The sequence below is a fragment of the Semicossyphus pulcher genome, unplaced genomic scaffold (assembly GCF_022749685.1).
Source record: "Semicossyphus pulcher isolate SPU_LCO1_2020_fin unplaced genomic scaffold, fSemPul1.0.p SCAF_26, whole genome shotgun sequence".
Lineage (NCBI taxonomy): Eukaryota > Metazoa > Chordata > Actinopteri > Labriformes > Labridae > Semicossyphus > Semicossyphus pulcher.
Window position 1 is genome coordinate 5,242,245 of NW_027211700.1, and position 24,325 is coordinate 5,266,569.

The 24,325-nt window shown below is 40.6% G+C and overlaps 2 protein-coding genes across 2 annotated transcripts in view; one reads left to right on the top strand and one right to left on the bottom strand.

The window, feature by feature from the left end:
• wdfy1 (WD repeat and FYVE domain containing 1) lies at positions 1-21,989 on the top strand. Its single transcript, XM_069676493.1, has 12 exons — positions 1-185; positions 3,454-3,521; positions 4,804-4,877; positions 5,096-5,150; positions 9,207-9,357; positions 10,766-10,878; positions 13,337-13,463; positions 14,760-14,865; positions 14,965-15,066; positions 15,150-15,280; positions 15,419-15,527; positions 16,620-21,989. The coding sequence occupies exons 1-12, from the start codon at positions 49-51 to the stop codon at positions 16,677-16,679; spliced, it is 1,233 nt and encodes a 410-aa protein (XP_069532594.1). The 5' UTR covers positions 1-48; the 3' UTR covers positions 16,680-21,989.
• dhrs12la (dehydrogenase/reductase 12-like a) overlaps positions 21,963-24,325 on the bottom strand; it is a 10,564-nt gene continuing 8,201 nt past the window's right edge. Inside the window, exon 10 of the mRNA XM_069676494.1 lies at positions 21,963-23,885. Within this exon, the coding sequence (XP_069532595.1) occupies positions 23,770-23,885 (116 nt within the window). The 3' untranslated portion in view covers positions 21,963-23,769. The remainder of the gene's footprint in view (positions 23,886-24,325) is intronic.

The window sequence follows — 24,325 nt, forward strand, 5'->3', positions numbered from 1 at the left end:
TGAGGAGGAAAATCAGCTGAAGGAAAACACTGCTGGGTGCTTAAAGCCATGGCTGCGGAGATACATTCGAGGCCCCAAACCGCCAGACCGGTTCTTTTGAACAAGATTGAGGGACATTCAGACGCTGTCAATGCGGCCGTTTTAATACCGAAAGAAGATGGAGTGATTACGGTCAGCGAGGACAGGTGAGTTTGCCGAGCAGGCTAAAGGTAGCCTTTTGGAAGTAGCTAGCGGGCTCCGTCTATGCCCTGGTCATTACAATCATAATTCTTGCTACACTATTTTAAGTAGGACAAAGCAATATAGAAGAAACGATTTTTTTCAGTCTCCAAGTGAAATTTTACATTTTGGTTGGCTCATTTAGAACCATGGTTAGCATAGCAGGGTGTGGGGGTTAGAAAGCCATAAAAATGATCCGCGAACCATCAACCAATCGTCTTAGTTAACGGATAATAGCGTTTGTTTTTCCTTCTCTAAGGTGGGGTTTCATGACTCATAGTTTGCGATAACTAGCAGCATTATGATATGCAAGGCTTTGTATTGACAAAGCTAGCTAGCTAACCAGCTACTGCTAATAATAAACATTAGTTTTTCAAATTAACTACGACCCTTAAACGCCCCACGTATTCTGTGTTAGTTTTATTCGTGACAGGTACTTTTAATGAAACGTTTTTCAGTTGTAGGGGAGAGGGCTACAACACTTTTAGCTTGTCTCTAGTTAACTCAGACCGTAACTAAGACTGTTTGGAGAAGACCAACCAAAAGGATTTTGTATGATATATCGTTCACAATATTTATTTGAATGGAAACCCTGGGGACAGTTACTACACAGTTTAGGGACTGTTGCAAAATATTAAAAATAAATTACAATTTACAAATGAATTTTTGCTTTTGTCTAGGGATGCACGATATTATATTTATTGCCGATATTTGCCAAACCTTTTGGCCGATTGCCGATTTTGCTACCGATATATTAGGCACATGTTTTTTTCCACCTCATTGCAGAGAATTTCAAGTCACCGCTGTAGTGGAAGTGATATCATGCCTACTCTTATTGTAGTGACCTACTGGCAGATGCAGAAATAACATAATACAGTGCTTTTTCAAATGTACACATTTACTGGGCAATATAAGAAAACTACTTAAACTTATGGCATTTTTAACATAACCTATTTATATGTTTGTACCATTTTCATTCAAATAAAAGTGTTATATTCATAAAACTTAGGCTTGGATGATGCTCTCCCTGGGACAATCCTGACAATAGCCACAACTAGGGCCAATGTTACCTGTTGCACAGAACAAATCTGAAATCTGTCCAAAAGGATCAAGTGAAACTAAGTGCATTGTACATCTGTACAGCGATTAAAGCCAACTGAAATAACAGCGAAATAGTGTACTCTTTTTCGCAGTGTTGAATAAATGAGACTAATAGGCTATAAAAACCACAGACGTCTTGCACCCTTCCTCACGCACACTCGCGTCGAGTTAATGTAGCATTACGTCAAGCTTTGTTAGGGAATCATCGAGCATTTAGGCATAATTAAAGCATTGTTTTATGGGAAAATATACGCAGAAAATTGCCGTAACTGTCGATGCCGATATGTCACTTTCAAACCATAATCTGCAGATAAGTCTACCGATAATGTCAGTAAAATCGTGCATCCCTACTTTTGTCTCAGTAAGCATCGTGTATTTAAAACGTGCATTGTTTTGCAATTTAATTTTAGTCAGATTTATTTAGACAATTATTGTTTTAGTATTGTGTATTAATTACATTCAACAAATAACATTTTATATAGACACTCAGTGGCCACTTCATTAGGTACACCTGAGTTTAGATTTTGTTGACTTTTGTTTTGTTGGGAGTCCAAAGTGTGAAAATTCAATTATGTTTCTTACTGAGGCTGTAGTTAAAGGTGGTGTTGTACTGAACTAAATTATATTGAGATGTTTCTCTAATTTGTTGTCCTCCCTATTTACATACATGAGGGGGCCAGAGTATTAGGAACACCTCTGGATATAAGGCAGCACAGTACCGCCCCCACCACCAATTATGAACTTGACGCTGACCTCTATGACAGCTTAGAAAAATAGCCTGTACATTAGAGGCAACATAAACGCAAATCTTTTGGCTGAGCTGGTGTGGTGGATTACATGAGATTTTTCAGCTGTACCTAATGAAGTGGCTGGTGAGTGTATTTCATAGTAAAGAAAGTATGAATAAGAAATTTGGGAACAATCAAACTACAGAAAGAAACAATTTGCTTGCAAAATTGAATTAAACATGTTTTAATTTAAGAAGTACATGTCTGGGATTGTCGCAACTGTGTCTGGTTCCCCTTTCTTGTATTAAAATTATTTTCCAGTCGCTGTTTAACCATTAAGTAAATTTAGGTTGTTTGTTGTATTTGGGAGTTGCAGAATAATATGTGGCATAAGCTAATACTTACTGTGAAATTACCGTGATCTCTGCCCCCTGAACTTCACACCTTATTAACGTGGGTATTACACGTAGGAAATCCTTTTGCTGTTGCATTCAGAAGCGATTGCAACATAGTAAATACAATACTTTCAGACAGACAGGCCCTCTCTGTGTGCCAGTGTTCACATAATCTCAGCTGTGAAAGGTGTGAAAGTGGTCACAAGAGTCCATCACATTCACTTGGTTATGCTGTAGCGAAGTGAAAATAAAGCTGTTACAAGTATCGAGAAGCAACGTCCTCATTTAACGATAGAGGAAGTTAGTTGCAGTGAAGATGTACAGTTTCCATCTCACATCTAACCCCACTTGATATTTAAAAGGGAAGTTGTGGGGAGACGGTGGTGGGGTAATTTGCTCTTGTGCTGCTTTTGATATCGTTTATGCAGTCACACCTGGTGACCTTTTACAGGCATAGAAGTAAAACCATAAACCTGACGCCTTAAAGACGTTGATCATTTAGATGCGACTGAACAGAAACTTAAACGTGCAGTCTTTGCAAAGTTGTCCAGAGGCAAAAATCTGTCCATTCAAGTGTTAAGATTTATAAAAGCACAACAGTTATTGTAAGAAATATGATAAAAGTGCTTTTTTAGTGCATACAACAAGTACTACACGTTGGTTAAGTTCACAGTTTCAGGAGTGGTTTAGTATAAAACAAGTGACCTAGAAACAAGCAAGTACACACTGTTATTAAATTGTCATTGTGACACAATAAGCGCTGTCTTGTGTAAAGCATTGTGTGTAAACAGAATTAGGGCTGTTTTCCAACCTAAGGACAATGCCAAGTCCTAAGTGAGGGCTCTATTCAGTGGATACTTTTATTAAAGAGAGTCAGGTTTCATTTTTACATCAGGAAACATTTGTCTGTGGTCTATTTCTGGTTATGAAGGAAGGCATTCAGTCAGAGTGACCCTGGAGAAGACATTAAATAGAGATATTTGAATGTGATGTTTTGACATTTCTCTCAGAACAATCCGGGTTTGGCTGAAGAGAGACAGCGGTCAGTACTGGCCAAGCATCTACCACACAGTGTCCTGTGAGTATCCTGCATTTCTTCAATGACAAAGTTAATTATGAGTCCATGTTTGAACTACATTTTTCCTTTCCAACCTTGTTAAAGAGTGGTTGATATTATTGTGTTATTTTCTGGATCAGTACACCAAAGGAATCTAACCTTAAAGGGCCAGTTCGCCGATTTCCAACCTCAGTCCTATCATGTCATTACGGGGAGCTAATGCCATTATGGTAGGAAACAAATGCAGTGTCGCTCTGTGCCTTTTGGAGGATGCCATCCGCTTCTCCAATGAGCCCTGGAAAACCTCCACCAGACTACTTAAAACACGTCACCTGGAGGAGGCCAGGGAGCTCGCTAAACTCCACTTCCTCAATCTACGACGCCCGCCTCTGATGTCATGTCTCGTTCACAATCGTCAGGTTTCAAATGTAGACTCCAGACCTGAAGATTTTTAGACGATCCACCGGTATATTCTCGTCGTGTATCTGATTCTGTCCCGCTCTGAGCCATTGCCTGCAGCAAAACGGTAGTATTTCCCTCCAGCGTCTCTCGCTGGGCCGTTCCTTTCAGAGGGAGGTGCGCAATGCATGCTGGGTGTTGTAGGAATGTAGAATGGGCGAAACACAAGCAGCTTGTACAACTTTCTCCACAGCTATGGCGCCAATTTCAAACATTATTGCTTATCGATTACAGAGAACACCAGCTTTGACTGACAGGGGCTGATTGCTCCTTTAAAACAGACTGAGCTAGCATTTGCAGAAGCTCGATTCATGGCCTCTCTCAGCGTCCTGTGTCTTCTTAACATGACCTTGCTTTATTTTGTCTTTTTACTAGTTCAAATGATCTGAATTTGAAATTACTGCCCCTAAAATGTGGGATGGAAAAACACTGGTTGCTGCTATTTTTAGACGACCGTTTCCTTGTTCCCTCCTTGTTGTTAGCAGTGCACTGTTATTTGATATCATCACATGATAACTACCTGAAATCAGTTATCTTCCAGTCTAAAACAGTGGTACGAGAGGCAGGCATAATATATATTACTGATGGTTATGCTACGGTTTTGGAGGAGAACAAAAAAGTCAGTTTATTGTGGTTTAATAATATATGGTATTGGATCCGTGCAGTGTCTTGCATAGTCGCCAATAAGAAATTTTAGGCGGTATTGGAGGCATTTCCATTACTGGTACTGGAACAGCTCTACGTGTTTGGGCCAATAAAGCAGTTTAATGCACATCTCTCTATCACAGTGCATGTGTCCAGGGATTTCCTTGCTCATGGTGAATGTTTACTTCTTCTTCTTCAGCTCCATGCTCCTGCATGTCCTACCACCATGACAGCAGACGTATCTTCATCGGCCAGGACAATGGAGCCGTTGTGGTGAGCGATGCTAACTCAAACTCGTTATTTCATATTTTTGCTCTGGGCTGACTCTTTTGGTTGTTCAAATATTTTTAGCTGAAGGAAACCTGCATGTCTGGTTCATGTAGGCCACACTTTCAATATTTAGACTCCTTTGAAATGCCTGCGAGGGCAGGAGGGTTATTTGATCTGAATCTTGTTTTTTCTCTTTTTCTGTGTGTTTACCTGCCGTCTAGGAGTTTCTCATCTCTGAAGATTTTAACAAGATGAACCACGTCAAAACATATCCAGGTAAGAGGTGAAATCTGGATGCTTCTACACAAATGTCGAGTTCAATGTTTAAAAACATTTTTTTAATATCCAAATACACCTGAAAGCATGAGACAGCATCCGAGGGGGCACTGAACATGAGTTGATCGTGTTCAGCCCGCGACTCAGTGGCTCTTACTCTCTCGTTTTCTCTTGTTTTCTTTCCCCTCAAAGTATTTGCTTTAACAATTATTATGTAAATGCTTACAGTGAGTTCATGTGAGCTCAGTGTTTCTATGGTGAATGTCAGAGATGTGACCCCTCCCTGCCCCAGGAGACTGGAAATAGACAGCTACGTGAACCATGACTGACTTAGCTGAAAGCATTGGTGCATAATTTTCCAGTGCTTGCCCTGTTAAAGTTGTGCTGTGTATAAGTGACCAACATGGCTGTCTATGAAACTCTGACTTCTGCAGCAAAGGTGATAGCCCTTTGTTATTACCTCAGAGTATAAAGAAATATATATATATTGCTTCACAGAGATATTGCCTTCAGCGTACATGTCCTTAATGTACCAGTATAAAACTTTATTTATAGGTTGTATAATAAAGTAAACAATCAGGGTGATATAGAAGAGATGTCATGTAGTAGCAGAGCATCACAGCCGAGCAGAACAGAACAGGGGCCGATACTACTAAGCCAGTTCAACATACCCCGGGTATCTTTTCCTGATCTGACTTCACTTAACCTGACAAAGACGACCACGCCAAACGGTCACACGAGGCTGGTTATCAACTCCATAAGTCAACACAGGGTTTGTATGAGTGCGTTCACATTAAAGGGGCGGAGTCTGCAGCATATGACTAATGTAAACACAGGGGCAAGTCCGCCGTCAGCTCATCGGCATGTTTTACAAACTCAGAGCAAACTCAATGAGCAAAGACATTAGAACAGCAACAGGTTTTAATTCAACATGCTAATAAGATAGATGTTGTATATTTAAGAGATTTTAAACATGTTTCTTTAAGCATACTTACTTTAAGGAGTTTCAGGAAGAAGCCTTTGAGAACAGAAATTGTGGGAGGAGATATGAAGACATTAATCCAGACTAAAATCCACTCAGCTGCAGCTGCTGAATGCAGGAAGGAGGACTGGCACGATGTATTTATTATAACACCCGTGTTTTACATTAGATTAATATGCAGCATGGATGTATTTTTGTTGCATTTATATGACAGACTTATTCTTTTAGCCTCAGCCCTGCGATATCAAACGAACTTATAGAGCAAATAAAAATAAAAATATAACCACGATGAATATCTTTTATGAAAGTATTTCTTTCAAAAATCAGACGGTTTAGAGGAAGTGTTTTACCGCTCTCTGTCTCTCCTCCCTCTTGCAATCAGCTCACAAAGCTCCTGAATCAAGAGACCTGCAGCCTATAATATGATGCCAGTTCAACATACCCATTTATCTTTTCTTGATCTGGCTTCACTTAACCTGACAAAGGAGGTCACGCTAAGAGGTCACACGACGCTGGTTATCAACCTCATAAGTCAACCCAGGGTTTCTATGAGCACGTTCACATAAAAGCATGTTATTTAAAGGGGTTGTTTGGAGCAAAGGACCAATCTAAACACGGGCAAATCTGCCGCCATATTTTACAAACTCAGAGCAAACTACGATATTAGAAAGATATGAAGAAGTTACACATTATCCAGACTAAAATCCACACAGCTGCAGCGGCCAAATGCAAGAAGGACAAATGGCAAAAAGAAACGCACACTGAGTAAATGCACAAATATGATAATGTCACCGCTCCATCATTAAAGCACCATATATTTATTATAACATCTGTGTGTTACATTAGATTAATACTCTGCACAGATGTATGTTTGTGGCCCAGCTGTTTAAAAACTATGGAGCAATTAAAAAGAAATATAAAACCACAATTTAAAGCCGTACAAATGCTTACTTTAAGTACAAAAGCAGGCTACTTATTGTTTTTATCAGTCTCTGTTGTAGATGTATCCGTAGAGCATGATCAATATCTTTCATACAATCAGGCAGCTCTCAAAGCTCCTGAATCAAGAGACCTGATTGGTCAGTAGGTGGTGTTTAGCTCCGGTTGATCTCTTATCTCGAACATAACCTGCTCCGTAGCAGGTTAGGTGTTCAGCATACGTTTCCATGGTGATCTACCCCGATAAGAAGTGAACCACCTTCGTAGAACTGGAAACTCAAAGTTAACCCTGAAGTTTCCGTGATAACCGCAAATCCTGCTTCATAGTATACCCCCCTGGTGGACAATGTATAGGTATGGTACCGTTTAAACATTTTTTTAAGGATGAAGCTTTCTCAGAACCTTTCCAGAGTCAAGTCAGGGCAGAATTGCTGCACAAGCCACATAAACAGGTTCCCTCTACAATAGGAATCAGCATCAAAACACCCAGAATGTTCAGGCTCTAAAATATTGTTGGTGAATTCGTCCTCTTTTTGGCTTTTGTACTTTTGGACCAACAACCCAAAGAAAGCTGAAGTTGCAGTCTGGACTCCGGGAAGTTGTGATGGGCTTTGTCCTCTCAATGGAAGATGGAAATAATCCTGAGTCATTACATCTTGATTTAATCTCCTGTTATATCCTCATTATTATTATTAGCTGAACACACTTCCTGTGACTGTGATCAGCCTCCATTTAGCCTCATCAGCGGGAAGAAAACTGAGCTTACAGGGGGGAACAACCAGCCTGTTGCTTCAGAGAGCAAAACACCACATGTCGCCGCTGGAATGCACCATCTGTTTTTTTCCACTTGTGGCAAAATCAAGCAGCAGAGCCTTAACAGCAGAAACATGACTCACCATCAGATCAAACATTAGGATTTGTGTGTGCACTTCAAGGACAGGCACGGCCTTACAACACCATTTGCCTTTTGGCAGTCAGCGTTACTTTGTTCAGAGCCGGAGAAAAGGGAAGTATCGACTTTTTAATAGAAGCTCGGAGACGTTCAGTCTGCTTTTGGTTTTAATTGACAGAATGATGGGAACGATTTTGTCTGTGGTTAACATGACTTACTCAGCAAAGTATGTTCTGCATCACGATGTGAAAATGTTAACGGTGACTTGATATGCACAAGTAGTGCTGTAAGAATTGGCCAAAAAAGGATACTAAGAGGGCATACCAATACAACGCGAGACAAAAGATTTATTGAAAGATAAACATGTCTTTTAAAAGATCAACATAGCTGTGTCTCCGTCCAGGGGCTGCAGCCTTCCAAGGCTGTATTTGAAGGCCAATTGCGTCTCAGAAGCGCGTCGAAATCTGTCCCAATTCGAAGGCTCCTTCAGATGCATACGACATATGCGTCCTCCGTCCTCCATCGGGTGCATCCTTCCCAGCGTATCCCAAGATGCATTGCACGCCGGTTCAAACGAAATGTTTTAACTTTTTTAATCAAAAAGTGCAACATAGTAGGACTTAACAAGTTTCATGAATGTAGCTGTAGATGTGATTACCACATCAGTGGATACACGGAGTGTGAATAAACTACACTACTACTGCACGCACGTCATAGGAAACCTGTCTTTCAAAATAAAAGCACAGCAAAGACTTTTGGCCACAACTTTTTTTTTTTCAAGCACACGTCCCACTGAAAACAGCTCTGCGACCCACTTTTGGGTCCTGACCCACCAGTTGAGACCCAGGGCATTAAGAGGTATGAAGGCTTCACTCTGGATTGTCTACAAGGTTTGGGTTATGAGTTAAACTGATTGGGATAGAGATATTGGGACGCAACTAGAGACCTTACACTCATAAGGTTTTAAAAAAGTGGACCTTGAGGTTTATCCCCAGATGGACAATGATACAGATTGGAGTCCAAGTCTTCCACGGGGATTCATCTGTGTTAGATAGGATTACAGCAACACTAAGCACAGCCTCTGATGGGATCAGCACACGGAAGGGGGAAATTAGTCTTAGATGGTTTTAGCTGAAAAACGGCTCGGATATAAAAGCCCAGTGGAATAAATATAATCCTGTTTGATGTTTACCCAGCATGACTTGTGTTTGATCAACCCTCCCTGTGTGTGTGTGTTTTGCAGCCCACCAGAACCGTGTGTCAGATATGGTGTTCTCCCTGGAGAGCGAGTGGGTGGTGAGTACTGGCCATGACAAGAGTGTGAGCTGGATGTGCACCCAGAGCGGCAGCATGCTGGGGAGACACTACTTCACCGCCTGGGCCTCCTGCCTACAGTATCCTTTAATCAATGGCCCTGTTTAGACCTGGTATTATCCATGTGTCCTGGGTGATCCGATCGCAAGTGGTCAGCTCTAAGCACGGCTGTTCACACCAAGCATTAACAGGCCCCTCAAATGCGTCTTCAGTGACCACTTGTGATCGGATCTCACTTTCCCGCTCTGTATGCAAATGAACACGGAGCCTCATTCACCTTTAATAAGACTTATAATACAAAAACACTGTGATGCAGACTCGCAGCACAGAGAGGGGGAGAGCTGCGAGCAAAGAGGGAGAGAGGGCGGCCAACTGGTCCAAAATGCTGCAGCCAGGCTTCCTACTGGGTCCATGAAGAATAATCCCAGAACCAATCGGCTAATGCCTGATGACAATACAGCCTCTAGGAGCGTCGGCCAAGACTTCCTCTGCCGCACACTACGTTGTTTACAGTTCGACTAGCAACTTGAGAAGCGAGAATTAAGTTGGATTTGAGATGCAGCATATAAGGTCGGATTGCTAGCTGTGCTTGCATGCAGATATCAGTTTATATAAATGAATTAAAGGGCCAGTTCGGCAATTTTCAACCTCAGTTGTATCATGCTATTATGGGTAGCTAATGCCATTATAGTAGGAAAACACCAGTATATTCTCGTCGTATTTTGGATTATTTTTGGAGCCTGCAGCGATCGATGTACTTGACTGGAAAGGGGTAGTACTTCACTCGAGTGTCTCTCTCTGGGCCGTTCCTTTCAGAGGGAGCGGCGCAATGCATGCTGGGTGTTGTAGGACTGTAGAATGGGCAATTTCAAATATTGGTTGATTACCAACTTTGACTGACAGGCTTTTTCCAGGGGCGAATTGCTCCTTTAAATCTAAATTGTAATCAGATGACAGCCGGGATGTCAATACCGTGGATGGCGTTTCTCCCCTTTTTCCCTCCACACTGTTTCCACCAAAGCCTGCTGATACATGATTGGTCAATACTACTCCGACTCCCAATGCACTACAAATGGAAACCAGAACACTTAGGACACCAAAATCCTGTCCTTCAGACTTTTTATGCAGAATCTATAAATCCAGTCCTGTTCAAGCCTCTTTTCACTGGCTTCCAATATGCTTTTAAATAGATTTTAAGGTTGCGCTGTATGTTTTTAAACTCCTGATTGGCCATGGCAGTCCCTCAAGGCCCCCTAGACTGTGCGATCCACCCCCCTCTGTCAACTCTTGAGTCTCGCCTCTAAACATTCTTTTGTATGTTCGTGTTTAATGCCTCTTGTTCTGAAAAGGCTGCTTATATGCGGTATTTGTTTTATTTTCCTCTCTTTCTGTCCCGTTATTGTTCCTTTCGATTGTTCTGTTGCGTGACACATACGGTAGTTCGTATGTAACACGTGTATTGTGTTAAAGCCTTGACTCCCTGCTCAGATACGATCACGAGACGCAGCACGCCTTCGTCGGCGATTACTCAGGACAGATCACGCTGCTGAAACTGGAGAAGCAGACGTACTCAACCATCACTACACTGAAGGGTCATGAAGGTAAACATACACATGAAGAATCACGTTTGTCATCTTTACAGAACTGTTGTTTTCTCCCAGCGGAGGTGGATCACACAAGGGGCCTGCACTATGAAGTAGGATTTGCAGATAGCAAGATTGGTGATGATTGCGGGTGGATTGGTTGATTTCTTACAGGAATACATAGACTCATGCTGCACACATGACCTGCAGTATAAAAGCACCGCCTACTCACCAATTCATTTTCTTGATCCTTGAGCTCAGGGAGCCGATCATGAGAGGAGGAGGGCAGAAGAATACTTTTTCATTACACCACCAGGATTGCAGAAGAAGGACTAAGTCTACTAGCGCCATAAGAAAACATCTGAACATCTTTTTATTTTAATGGAATTAAAAGATGTAATTCAGTTTAACTCATTATATTATAAACCAAAAATATACGCATTCACACGGTCTGTAATTTTCTTCCAGCTGTCCGTCCTGCAGCTGTGTTACTTTTAGACATGATTTGGTGTTTAACCTTAAGTTTGTAAGATATAGTGCTTTGCTGCCCGTAGACTTTTCACTGTTTGCAGCAAACACCAACATTTGGTCAATCACGTAATATCTACATCTATATGTAAAACCTGTAAATAGAGATTAGCAGTTATATAACCTCTGATTGGTGCAGTTCAGTATTGATAAATTCATATCTTAGTTCCCATCTTGGAGATCATTAAAGATGGCTAAATTAAATAAATATAAATGAATACAATTTACTTTGCGATGCAATACATTCTACCCATTTCCATTTCATACATACAATAATGTGGCCATGAATGCAAATCCCAGTGTGTGCTCCTTCAGTTGATTATTATACTGTGCTGTATAAGAGTATCGTGTGTTTAAGGCTCCTGAGAAAGCTTCAAAAGCTGATTTCCATGTAAGTATGGTGCTCTGTGTGTGGTTGCCTTGTGTGTCATGTAGATACAGTAACTGCCAGCATAGTCAGCCTACCACCACCTGCCGCGGGCTATTATTCATCATATGACTCGCTTATCTGTTCCAGGTTTCTCTCATTTGAATGTTTCACTGGGAAAAACAGAGTCTGGAAAATCAGTGATTCAACAAAATCAGAAGTTAAAGCAGTTTTTGCCATGTGCTGTGCGATGTTCTGCAACAAGAGACTGTAGCTTTGTGCTGTTGGGAGCCACAGCACAGAATGGTAGTGTGTGTTCATCATGTGTAATATGCTCTGCTCTCTCTCAGGAATGAACAGATGGTCTGTGTTGTGTAGCCGATCAGCTGAATACAACAGAGGTCCCCAGTGAAGAAAGGCAAAGGGCCTAGATCGTGACTTATTAAATTAGTCAGAACAAAATCATGAAAAAGGTCCAAATGTTGATGCTGTTCTTTTTCCATGAACGGTTATCAGTAAATCCTCCCTCTGGGTCCCCTTTGATGGTCAAATAGCAGCAGTTCATGGGCTATTTTCCTGGTTTCAGGATTGTGTGTACAAATTATTAGAAATGCTAAAGTAATGTACCAATACCTCCTTGTCTTACCTGAGTAAACGTAGCTTCTTGCTTTCTACCTAAATGTTTTTACATTGGTTAGCTTCAATTTAGGTGGTACGCTAACTTCTAGTTAGCTTTAGCCTCCGTTTGTTTCCTTCTATCTGTGTTAGAAACTGATTTGGGTACATATTTGGGATGTACCCTTAACCTTTCTCACATTTTGTCCAATTAAAACTTGTGTTGTCAAGTTGGTTAGCTTCAATTTAGCAAGAAAGCCAATTAGCGAGGAGCTAACCAACAGCTTTCTGACTTATTACTTACCTCCTAGCTAGCTTTTAGCATCTCGGGTTTGTTATCTTACATCTGTGGCAGACACAGACCGCTAATTGTGGTTTAATTTTTGGTATTTTCCTTATTTTTTCTTACATTTTGTCCAAATTATACTTTGTACAATGTTTTTAAGTTGGTTAGCTTCAATTTAGCAAGTAAGCTAACTAACGAAAAGCTAAACGATACATTTCACCCTCATTGGTTTGCTTCCTGCTAGCTCTAGCCTATAGCAGCTAATGCTCATAGACAGACATTCATTTCAGAGTAAAATTTATAGTTAAATATTTAATCTTTATATATTATTAATTCTACAACAGCATTGAGTGTAATATGATAAGTTAAGCGTATAGTGTTGTGGCAAAGAGGAGGGCCCCTGTCTTTATCAAGAAAGGCATTCAGTTGCATCACATATGTCACGTGCATGTCACATATCAATGCAATGATATGTGAAATATAAGTCAGAATACACATTGAGCACAACAATGGAAAAACAGTGTGAATTCAAATGTATGCATCTTTTTAATGCCTTAATTGAAGCCTCATTTAGTGCTCCCCATATCCACCAGGTGGAGCCAAAACACCAGAACATATAACTATGCATCAACAGCCTCTTTCAGCGCATAATAACACTTCTTTCTCTGTGTCCCCTCCAGGTAGTATAGCAACCCTGTGGTGGGACCCCGTCCAGAGGCTGCTGTTCTCAGGGGCTGCCGACCACAGCGTCATCATGTGGGACATCGGGGGCCGAAAGGGACGCACATTACTGCTGCAGGGACACCAGTAGGTCCTTCAGTGTTTTTTATGTGTGCATCAATGCTGACTTTCTCTCTTCTGTTAGTCAGGGACTCGGGGGGCTTCAAAAGTAAGTCAGGAAATAAAGGTGGTGTCAGTTTTAGCAGCCCCCAGGCACTGACTCTGTTTTTATCTCTGCCTCATACATATTTCACCACTTCCTGGTCCCCCACCCCCTGTTACAGGACTCATCAACAAATCCCATGTACGGTGATGCGTGTCAGAGCAATCCTCCGTAGATCCTGTCGCACTCCAGCAGGATTTACAGAAGATTGTCTCTCAGACGGCCATAAAAATGATGCTCTTGTAGTTCTGACAGGCTCTACATCCTGTCTTGAGTCAGTCTTTTTCCTCCTCTTCTCCTCTATTTTACTTGTATATTAAAATGTATATGATAGACTTCCTTTTTAATACATCTCAAATGCCAGTACAAGTGCGTGAACAACCTTTTGATCTTTTGGCATTTGAGTTTTAATTTCAAAGTTATTTGCTTTATTTTTATGATTGTGTTGTTTTACCACTTTATTCTCAATACATGAAAGCCATAAACATATCCAACAAACTGACGTACACACAACTAATAATGGTTGGTTCTTCAAACACATTTATATTTTATATATCATCGAATTAATTTGGAGTTAATTTTCTGTCTCTCTGATTTAATTTGCTCCAATTTTGAACCTTGTTTTAGCTCTATTTGGATTTATAGCCACAAAATATCTGGCAGTTAAGTTGCTTAACACTTATGTAGAGTGTTATTTTGAGGCCTTAACACCAAACAAAAGATTGTTTAAAGGAGCAGTCCGCCCCTGGAAAAAGCCACTTTCTGTCAAAGCTGGTGTTCTCTGTAATCGATAGAAGCAATAATATTTGAAATTAGCGCCATAGCTGTGGAGAAAGTTGTACAAACAGCTCGTGGTTTCGCCCATTCTACATTCCTACAACACCCAGCGTGCATTGCGCCTCTCCCTCTGAAAGGAATTGCCCAGCGAGAGATGCTGAAAAACTACCGTTTTCGCTGCAGGCAACGGCTAAGAGCGGTACACAATCCGAAATACGACGAGAATATACCGGTAGATCGTTTAAAAAATCTTCAGGTCTGCAAAGGCCTCCAAAGGCACAGAGTGAAAAAAATGTTCCCCTACCATAACGGCATTAGCTCCCCACAACAGCATGATAGGACTGAGGTAAAAAATGGGCAAACTGGTCCTTTAATGCAAGTTTAAATAAGGGTTTTGAATTAAACTCAAATTGCTCAGTCTTTTCATCCTCTTTCTTCCTCAGCGAGCGTGTTCAGGCCTTGCGTTACCTCCAGTTGACCAGGCAGCTGCTGTCGTGCTCAGCCGATGGAGGCATTGCAGTGTGGAACATGGACACGCAGAGAGAAGAGGTTTGCAGCACTACTGTAATGTTTGTCACACCTCATGTTTCTGCTCTTTGTTTTTTCTAACTTCTTGATGGTTGCCTTCATCTGCTTGTCCCTCCGCAGGCGCCACAGTGGTTAGACAGCGACTCTTGTCAGAAATGTGAGCAGCCTTTCTTCTGGAACATCAAGCAGATGTGGGACACGAAGACTCTGGGGCTTAGACAGGTAGGAGAGTCCGGCCATCGTCCTGAGATCGGTACATGAGCACGTTTCTCATGCTAATATGTGTGTGATTCTCTTTCGTTCAGCACCACTGCAGGAAGTGTGGCAAGGCTGTGTGTGGGAAATGTAGTTCTAAACGCTCCACATTCCCAATCATGGGCTTCGAGTTCCCTGTAAGGGTGTGTGATGCCTGCTTTGATACCATCAAGGAAGAAGAGTAAGTGAATTCTGTACTAATTCTTTTCATTTTCCTTTAAGACTGGAATGGAGTCAGTATCTCTTATTAAATCCTGACTTTCTGTATGTTTTTGTGTGCGTGCGTGCGTGTGTGTGTGTGTGTGTGTGTGTGTTGCAGTCGAACAGCACTGGCCACGTTCCACGAGGGGAAACACAACATCGCCCACATGGACATGGACCCATCCAGAGGCCTGATGGTCACATGTGGAAGCGACCGCATTGTGAAGGTGAACAACAGTTCTTTGATAGCAGATAATTCATGCATGTGTTCATGCTGCTTAAAAAACACAACCCCATTGTTTTTGAAGACTCTTATCTAGAAAAAAGGTACAAAATAAAGTTGGTTTCTACCGTCTATTTTGAGCCAGCAGCTATTGCCCAGTCTAGACTGAACCAGGGTAAACCTGCGCATCTGTCTAAACGACTTTATGGGCAGATTATTGATTCAAAAAGAATTCATCGAGTAAACAAAGTAGCCAAACTTTCAAAGGAACTCTTTAAGCCACTGCTGTGGAATAATCTACTTCTTCTCTGCCCATCCATGTGTTAATTTTAGCAGCTATTTTAGATTTAGTCATTAGTCATTTTTACCCTTTATGATAAGATAAGATAGTACCTTATCTTTATAGTTATAGTTGAGAAAAAACAAAACATTTTAGTCATTACTTTTAGTTTTATCTCTTTAAACTAATTCAATCAGCCTAATTCAGGTTCAATCTGCTGTAAAGTCCTTTAATCCGTCCTTACATTAATTATTTCCAGATGATGTTCTGCACGGGTAATATAGATCCTCAGGTGAGGTCATATATGTATATGGAAACTTCTCGAACGTAAAGTTCGGCCTGTAAAGACACAGAATGGAGGCGTACAGTTACAGCAGCACATGCTGCACATTCCTCTCTTGCCTTACTTGCAGCAGCGGTGTTGTGTAAAAGTTTTTATACTGTTTATTCATCATCGCTTCTCATTTAAACAGACTGAAGCAGACAGCCGATGATCGCTGCTTTTTGTGCAGCAGCGGTCAGCATTACAGAAATGACAGACCTTACAATGCCACAATTGACCAATCAAAACCAAGTATTCCACAAAGCTTTGCATAAATACTTAAAATACTAAAATAGATAGAATGGATAAAAATTGTAAGTCTGTGTTAATCCTTCGTTTAAAAGTCTAAATTAAAGCAGATTGACATGAAAATGTTGAACCACTAACAGGGACACTTCTAGTTCTTGAGTCCTCTCAGTAATAACACACGACACTGACATGCAGCTCTGCACCAGGCCTACATTGTGATTGTTATTGGCTGTTTGTCTCCACAGATCTGGGATATGACGCAGGTGGTTGGCTGTAGCTTAGCAACAGGCTTCTCTCCGCGCTGATTGGCCGAGGCCCCTACATGCTCCTCCTCCCTGTGCTCTGTGCTCCGCCCACTCCAATGCCAATGTCATGGAAACCCCTCTGTACAGTAAATTTCCCCATCACGCCTGGGATCTTCAGCTACAACCAGGCCTGCTCTCTGTGAATGCGTGAGTGTGTGTTTCTGTGTGTGTGTGTCTGTGTGTGTGTGTGTGTGTGTGTGTGTGCGCCGACGGTGCCGCCCTCCACTTTCCGTTTGCTTCTCATAACTAATTTTGCTTTAATTCCTCTAACTGTCGGTCCCACCTGAGCGTCTGTGTGACTGATTTTTGCTTTGAACCCTAAGCACAAAGGTGTGTGTGTGTACACGTGTGCATGTATCGTGACGATTCCTCCTGTGGGAGGACTGCTATTGATATTAGTGTTTACATTATAATAATATTTCCAATGCTTTTTCTGACAAAGGTGATTTTTTTTATTACCCTTGCACTGTAAAGTTCACTTAATCGCCGACCTCCCATCCCAGGACAAACATACACTAGCCTGCTTATTACTGTGGCCCTTATCCTGCATATTACTCAGTCACTGTAACATGTACAAAGACCCTGATCATATGTATATAAACCCTGCATCATGTGTATAGTAGGTAGTTGCTTGAATTGACTCTCACTGATCAGAGTGATCAGCTTTATTCCTCTTTTTCAGCTTTCTTTTCTTTCACTAGTTGGCCTTAAATCACTCTCAGGAGGTTTTACATCAGTAGGGCGGGGGCTCTTTATGTCAGTCTAACCATTATCAATGTGTTATCCCTCAACAAAACCAATGGAACAGCTTCTTTAGAAAGCTCTTTATTAACTAAAAAAGGTGCTGTTGCAACTTGTCTGATGCTGAATGAAAGCTCTGACCCAGGAAATTGGAATATATTGACAAGGTAACATGTTAAAACATCCCGTCCCAATGACTGTATATATAGATGGACGACGCGTCTCCATCTGCTCTCATTGTACGGAATTGAAGCCAAAATAGCCCCTGTGATAGGCACTGCCATCTTGCGATGGTGATGTCATTTGGAGCCACAGCTGCGCAGTAGAGATTGGCAGGTGGAGCCGTTGAGCCACTAACGCTAACAAAAACACACTTAAATTACTGAAAAAAACCAATAAGGATCCCACATGCCGGCAGAACAGCTTCTTGTGTATGTCTGAAGCAGACGTTCACAGATATGGAAACTTCAATGACTGTAGTGATTGTTTTAGTTACGTTTCCTCTCACCGTTCCTCCTCCACTCTGCTAATCTGGAACAGATCGGCTGAAGGAGCCATATTTGTCAACAGAGCTGTCAATCATCCTTTTTACAGCATCAAATAACTAATTAAAAATGAACACTTGGACATAAATCAGCATGATAAGAACTAACTATAATGACAGAAACCATGTTTGAGAAAAATGTATTTGACGTGTATTTTGATGTTATAGTTTGACTCATGTCCCATCTGTTAACATTGAGGAGGCGGGCTTTGTGAGCTATACTGCAGCCAGTCAGCAGGGGGCGATAGAGAGGGTTTGGCTTCACTTTTGTCGTATTGTCCATCTTTTTATACAGTCTATGTCCTGTCCCAGCACCGGAGGTGTACCAGGCGAATAACAATTGAAGATTTGATTGGTCTGGTTTGTGATCATTTCAGGTTAGGAGGTTTGAGTCTAAAACCTACGGAAGCTGTGAGAGGAAAGGGAAAAAATAAAATTCTTGTAATCCATTTTTTCTAAGTCAGATTTAAAAAATGACATAAAAAGGTGGGAGTTTTTAAAATTCCCGATTTATTTATTTGTTTTTGCTATTTTGATTTCTTTACGTTTCTTTTTCCCTCAGTGGAAACTGGCTGTAAAAAAATAAGTATGCCGTGATCATTTTTGTAATTTACGTTTGTTGGGTTTTTTTTGTAAAAAATTGGTATCTCACAAAAAAAAACAAAATATCACCCTGGGTCATTTCTTTTTGTTTTTGTTGTTGTAATTCGTTTTTTGTAATAAAAATATATAGTTATAAATAATACAGTTTACCCACTGTATGGTAAGATTGCATTTAAATCCTTTCAGTCCTAATACAAAAATAGGGGTAGCGTCGGACTTTAGCCTCTTTCCGCTGAAGTATTACAGCAACAAAACTTTGTTTCTCCACCTGTTTTCACAACAAAAAAAATCTTTTTCTAACTTCTCCAGATTTAATTTGTCTCACTTGCCTCTCAGGGCTACCGTACAATTCTTAATTTGATAGAAAAACATAGCCCAGCATCCTCCCCTCCTAGATACGTCTCGCTCTCTGTAGAAAACTTAATGTAGGTAGACACCACATGGCACTGAAGCCCAAAATCCTGATGCCTCTTGTATTATTTTCCTTCTGTAATTTCCTGAATTTCTATACTGTAATTATTTGTGGTGTGAATTTGGATTTCCTCCCACCAGAAAGGCACTTAACGGACAGGTACTCTAATCTAAATGTAGCACTAAAAGCTGAATCGTGCTGCCTGTGTTCCTTCAAAGGCCTTAAAGAGAGAAGGACACACTCACAGAGCCTTTTTAGTGGTTTTTCAGTGCTTGCGACTGTTTTTTCACGCTCATTCACTCTCATGCACTCACCTCTTTATGAAGCTCTGGATGTCTCGTTCCCTTTCATCCTGTTTTTTTTCCCCTTTCAAATTCTGCTCTGAGCTCTTACTTCCCCCCACACATCTGTGCATCAAGGCTGTCTCGTGACGCTCTCATCAACACTGCACTGAATTGCACAAGTCCTTGTCTTTGAATTAAAAAAACACGTTTTTGTAAGTTCATATTTCTGAGGGATAATTTCTTGACTGGATGTAGCGTCCTTGTAAATAGCAGCTAGTATCTTCTAATGTTAGACTAACGCTTGCCTTATTGTAAGTGGGAAAAATGAGCATTATAATGTTGGATTTCAAAATGTAGTCACATTCCAGGTTTTTGATCATGTAGTGTATATTTATATTTGTAGTAAAGTATTTATCTGTTATCATTGTAATTGTTTTTCTTTTTTTTTCCATTCCCATCTAGTAGTCTTTATTTCCTCATTTTAACAAACTAGTACATTTAAATGAAGCACATTCATACATGTATCATTCAGTATTCTACATCCTAACATACACAGATTGGTTTCCCATCATCCTCATTTTTACTCCATTATATTTAGATATCGCACAGTCATACTTGAGGTTAGACTTAAAGTTGTCAGAAGCCAATATTTTGCAGAAATGTTAATTATTTTTGATTTTTTGCATTTCTGTCGTTTTGTCGTTCCCTCCAAAAATGGACTTGTAACGGAAATATATAATTAAAACTGTATTCATTTTTATCTAAACAAAGCACCTAAACAACCTGAAAACGGAACATTGAAATATTACTTTATAGAGTTGATATAAAAGGAAGTTGCCTTTTAGAACCATAGATGTATAAGGATGCAGCGTCATACGCAGGGTCCTGTCAAAAAAGTAAAGTACCCAGATCTTTCGGCTAGCATTTCTGCCTCCCAGCCACCTGAGGCTCTGATGCGTTATGTGTTGGAAAATAACTCTACTTTAGGACTTACCGTAAAATCTGGAATAAAAGGGCGCAGTCTGTTTTTGGGGGTATCCCGGAGGGGAAAAGGTTTTCTATATGTATTTATTAATAAAAACGTGTACACAAGTTATTTCAACACTATTTTAATTTATTTTCCTTAAAACACATTCAAAACGAAAACAAATTGTAGACTACCATTTGTTTTCGCCATGTCGAGTTTGCAATCATGCTAGCTACCGGTGCAGACACCAGTGCTGTAGCTAGCGCTAGCTGGCAGCCTACTGTAACGTTGATTGTTGTGAGGGTGGCGGCTGCAATGACTGTGCATGTTCGTGACGAAGCGTACGTTTTCCTCGCTTTAAACAGCACTGCGGCATGTTGTAAATAGGAGACGTTGTAGCGGCTTGGTACCGGAAACGGTTTAATGCGGAGGTGTGACGCCACCACTTAACAACCGACAACTTTAGCTAAATTATAGCGCCATCGTCTGGGTAAAATACCGTAACACAATAACATACCTCTGCATTTTATATTGGTATACTGGTCGCACTGGTAAAAGGACGCAGCCCACTTTTTAGATGAAAAACATGTATTAAAAGTGCGTCTTATACCCCGAATATTACGGTAAATCTTAAATATGGACTTCTTTCAACCAGCTCTTTCACAATGCAAGCGGAGTGCAATTGTTCACACCTGGAAGTTATGATTACAGGTTTTGGCCACTATGTCAAATTGTCTTTTCACAGCGGACATTTTTACACATTAAGCACAGGGGTTTATGGAAGCATTAATGATGGCTGTATTCCATTTAGCTGCTTCAATTTCATGGTCCTGGTTGTGTGCATGCTGACTGCCTGTCATGGCTTTCTCAGACACCTGAATGGAACAGAACCATTGTTAAAGTTATTATTAACACCTGCGCTTTTCCTCCAGTTGGATGTAAAAATGTCCGCTGTGAAAAAAGAGTACACTAAAAGCAACTCCTTCCATGTTGAATGTAGTTTTTTAAATGTAAAATATCTATTAGTGATGCATTTTTTAATGTAATACGCTCTTAATACAACTGAACCTCTGTCCGATTTTAAACGGAAAACCTCAACTGGCAATTCCCATCGCAAATATTGGCACTGTTCCTTAAGTCCAACCTTAAGTATCATCATAAACTCATGTCACAGAGCACCATCTGGGGTCTACAGGGTAACTGACTATGCTACCAAACAGTCAGCAGTCTCTCGCACATTAAAGCTTCCTCTTATCACCTCTCATCATCTCCTTGTAACTGATTGTATCGCTGATAAAAGCCTGTTCTGGCTTTGCAGCAGATGGACAAGATGGTTGAAAAGGATGGATGGTCCTTTGCAGAACTAATTAAACAGAAAGGACGGAGTAGATTTCCTCACACTGTAAATGGGTTTTTTCCTTTTCTTGAAGTCATTTTGTTTTGTTACCAGAATGGATGGCCTTCATGTTCATAAAAAGCCACATCAACACTTGATACAGATTTTCCGAAACACCACGGCCCATAATTTCAAACTCTTGTAAATTGATTTGTCTGGTTTGAATTTCCTTTTTTTCAGATGCTTGTAAAAGACACCTGCTGTTCCAACATGATGTTGTTAATGTATATCTCAAAATAATTGTATTTTTAAATACTTTTGTTGACAATACAATACTGACTTTAGTCTCTCTGTGCGCTCAAACCAGGACTCAGAGAGAAAATACTCAACGCTTAATAAAGATATACTGATGTTTATTTGACAGTTTGGTCTTTTCTCTGTAGTTTTTCTCCGAGTTTAAAGATTATTTTTGGGGCTTTTATGCATTTATTAGGACCGGAGGACAGTGGATAGAGTTGGAAACGGGAGGAGAGAATGCATCAAAGGGCCGAGGGCGGGAGTAGAACCCGGGGCCGCTCAAGTTGAGTTTAACAGAGCCACAAAACATTCAGTTTTTTCTTTATTCAAACAGGCATTTACAAGATGAGCTTATGCCAAAACAGTCAGTAAAAGGCCGTTTTAAAAGGTGCTGTGCAGATATTACTGAGTTATGAATAAATGTGTTTTCTTGCACATGTCAAGTGATGCTGCTGAGTGCTGAGTGTAAGGCACACGGCTCATACAGAGAGCACTTCATCTTTAGCCTGAGCTCAATCTGAAACAGTCGGGGAGAGTCACCGTAATTGTAACATGTCTCACTTTTCACTCTTTCACGTAGAGTTTTTTAAAATGTATTTAATATTTTCAAGCAAAGGCCTAGATTTGTTTGCTTTCCTAAACGTGGAAGCTGTCTGATGTTACAAATGAAGCACACGTGTGCGTTAGCTACAGTCGTAACAACACAAAAAAACCCAACATTAAACAAGTAGTTATCAGAGCAAATCAATGTTTCAGTCAGCTGAGTTTACGTTAATTTCATACCAAGGATGTTGGCAACTACACTGACATTGAACAATCTATACCACCCTAATGTGGTTGAGACATATGGCTGAACACAAACTATAAGGCACATGCAAACAAAATTAATCAAGCCGTGCTGGCAAATAAGATAAGATAGAACTTTATTAATCCCGCAGGAAATCTGTGATGTTAAAGATAAAAGATGTGTTAAAAGGCAGCCACTGATTTCGCCCATTCATTGACAGGGCTAGCATGCATGACGTGAAAGCTACACGAACTGACAAAGAACAGATACATGCAGACAACCAAGTGGATTTTAGCTCCACAAACGTGCACGTACAAACATAACTTTATAAATATCTCTGGATCTTAATTAATCTGTTCTTGACACCTTTTTTCTCCAGAGACGACTTGATATTTCTCACACATGTTTTGGACTAAATATAGATCTGATGAGGCGATAATGGCATCAAAGGTAGCAAGAGAAAGTGTGCATTACAATTAAGGTGAATCTCCCCTCCAGAAGATACACAACAATAAAGCAACGACACAAGTTACCCTCCATAGCTGTTGAATTACACATCACTTGGCATGTTTGTCAGAATGAGATTGAACCCATAGCTGGTGTTGTGAATTAAAAGTGCAGTGTGTGTCGGTGACTTTGGTCACATCAGATTCCCATCTGATTGACATCTCTCATAAAGTCACAGTAACAGACTGGGCTGTTTGTGTGTGTGTGTGCGTGTGTGTGTGTCAGAAAGATATCATCCTGTAAAAACTTTAAGGCAGCATCACTATCAATCACTGTTTTACAATAACATGTTTAGTCCTTATAAAGCTGAGCTAACAATTAAGAGCATTTGTTATCATATAAATAGTTATAAAGCTCTACAAATCCTCTTCCTTCAGTTATAGGTGAGTTTAATCTTGCGTTGTCAGGCTGGGAACTCACAGTGTGTATTTGTCTCATTTTAAGCCACAAGACGAGTTAACACTCCAAATGCTTTGGATAAAATGGATCCACTCCCTCTGCTGGAGTGATTTATATCACCACCAGGGGGATGAAACACTGAGCCCAGCCTGGGTCAGTATGCGCAGATGGTGTTAGTGTTTGTGTCGTTCTGTTAACCCACTTCCTGCAGTCTCAGTGTGGCTGAAACGTCTTGGCGAGGTCCTCCAGCAGAGACATTAACTTCTGCTCCTCCAGGGGGGAGCTGTGGGTCCAGGCCAGCGGCAGGTGGGTGGACACTATCTTTCTGTCTGTTGTACAAAAACACAAAGAAATGTTGACATATAAGATCTATCAATTGACTTTTCTGTGGACACACAAATACATCTATTGATTCTTATGTATTCCTAATCCCTAGTCTGGAAGCGACATTGATATCAGGGGAAGTACAGTAAAGTGTTAGCGCTGATATTGCCTGTGTTTAAGAGGTAATAAAGGTAAGTAAATAAACACATGTACAAGCGTCAGAATGCAAATTCAAACACTGGATTTATTTTCAATAGAATCAATAATTTTACAAAAATACTGATTTGGAAATAATTTTATTGATTTAAAATGGTAATCTCAAAGATCCCAGTTTTCCAGGGTAAAACTGGAGATATGAAAAAAGGCGGACTAAAGTGTTACTTGAATTTTCCTCCTTTGGCCACAAATGTAGTAATCTCTATGGGATGGCAGGGAAGTGGATTTC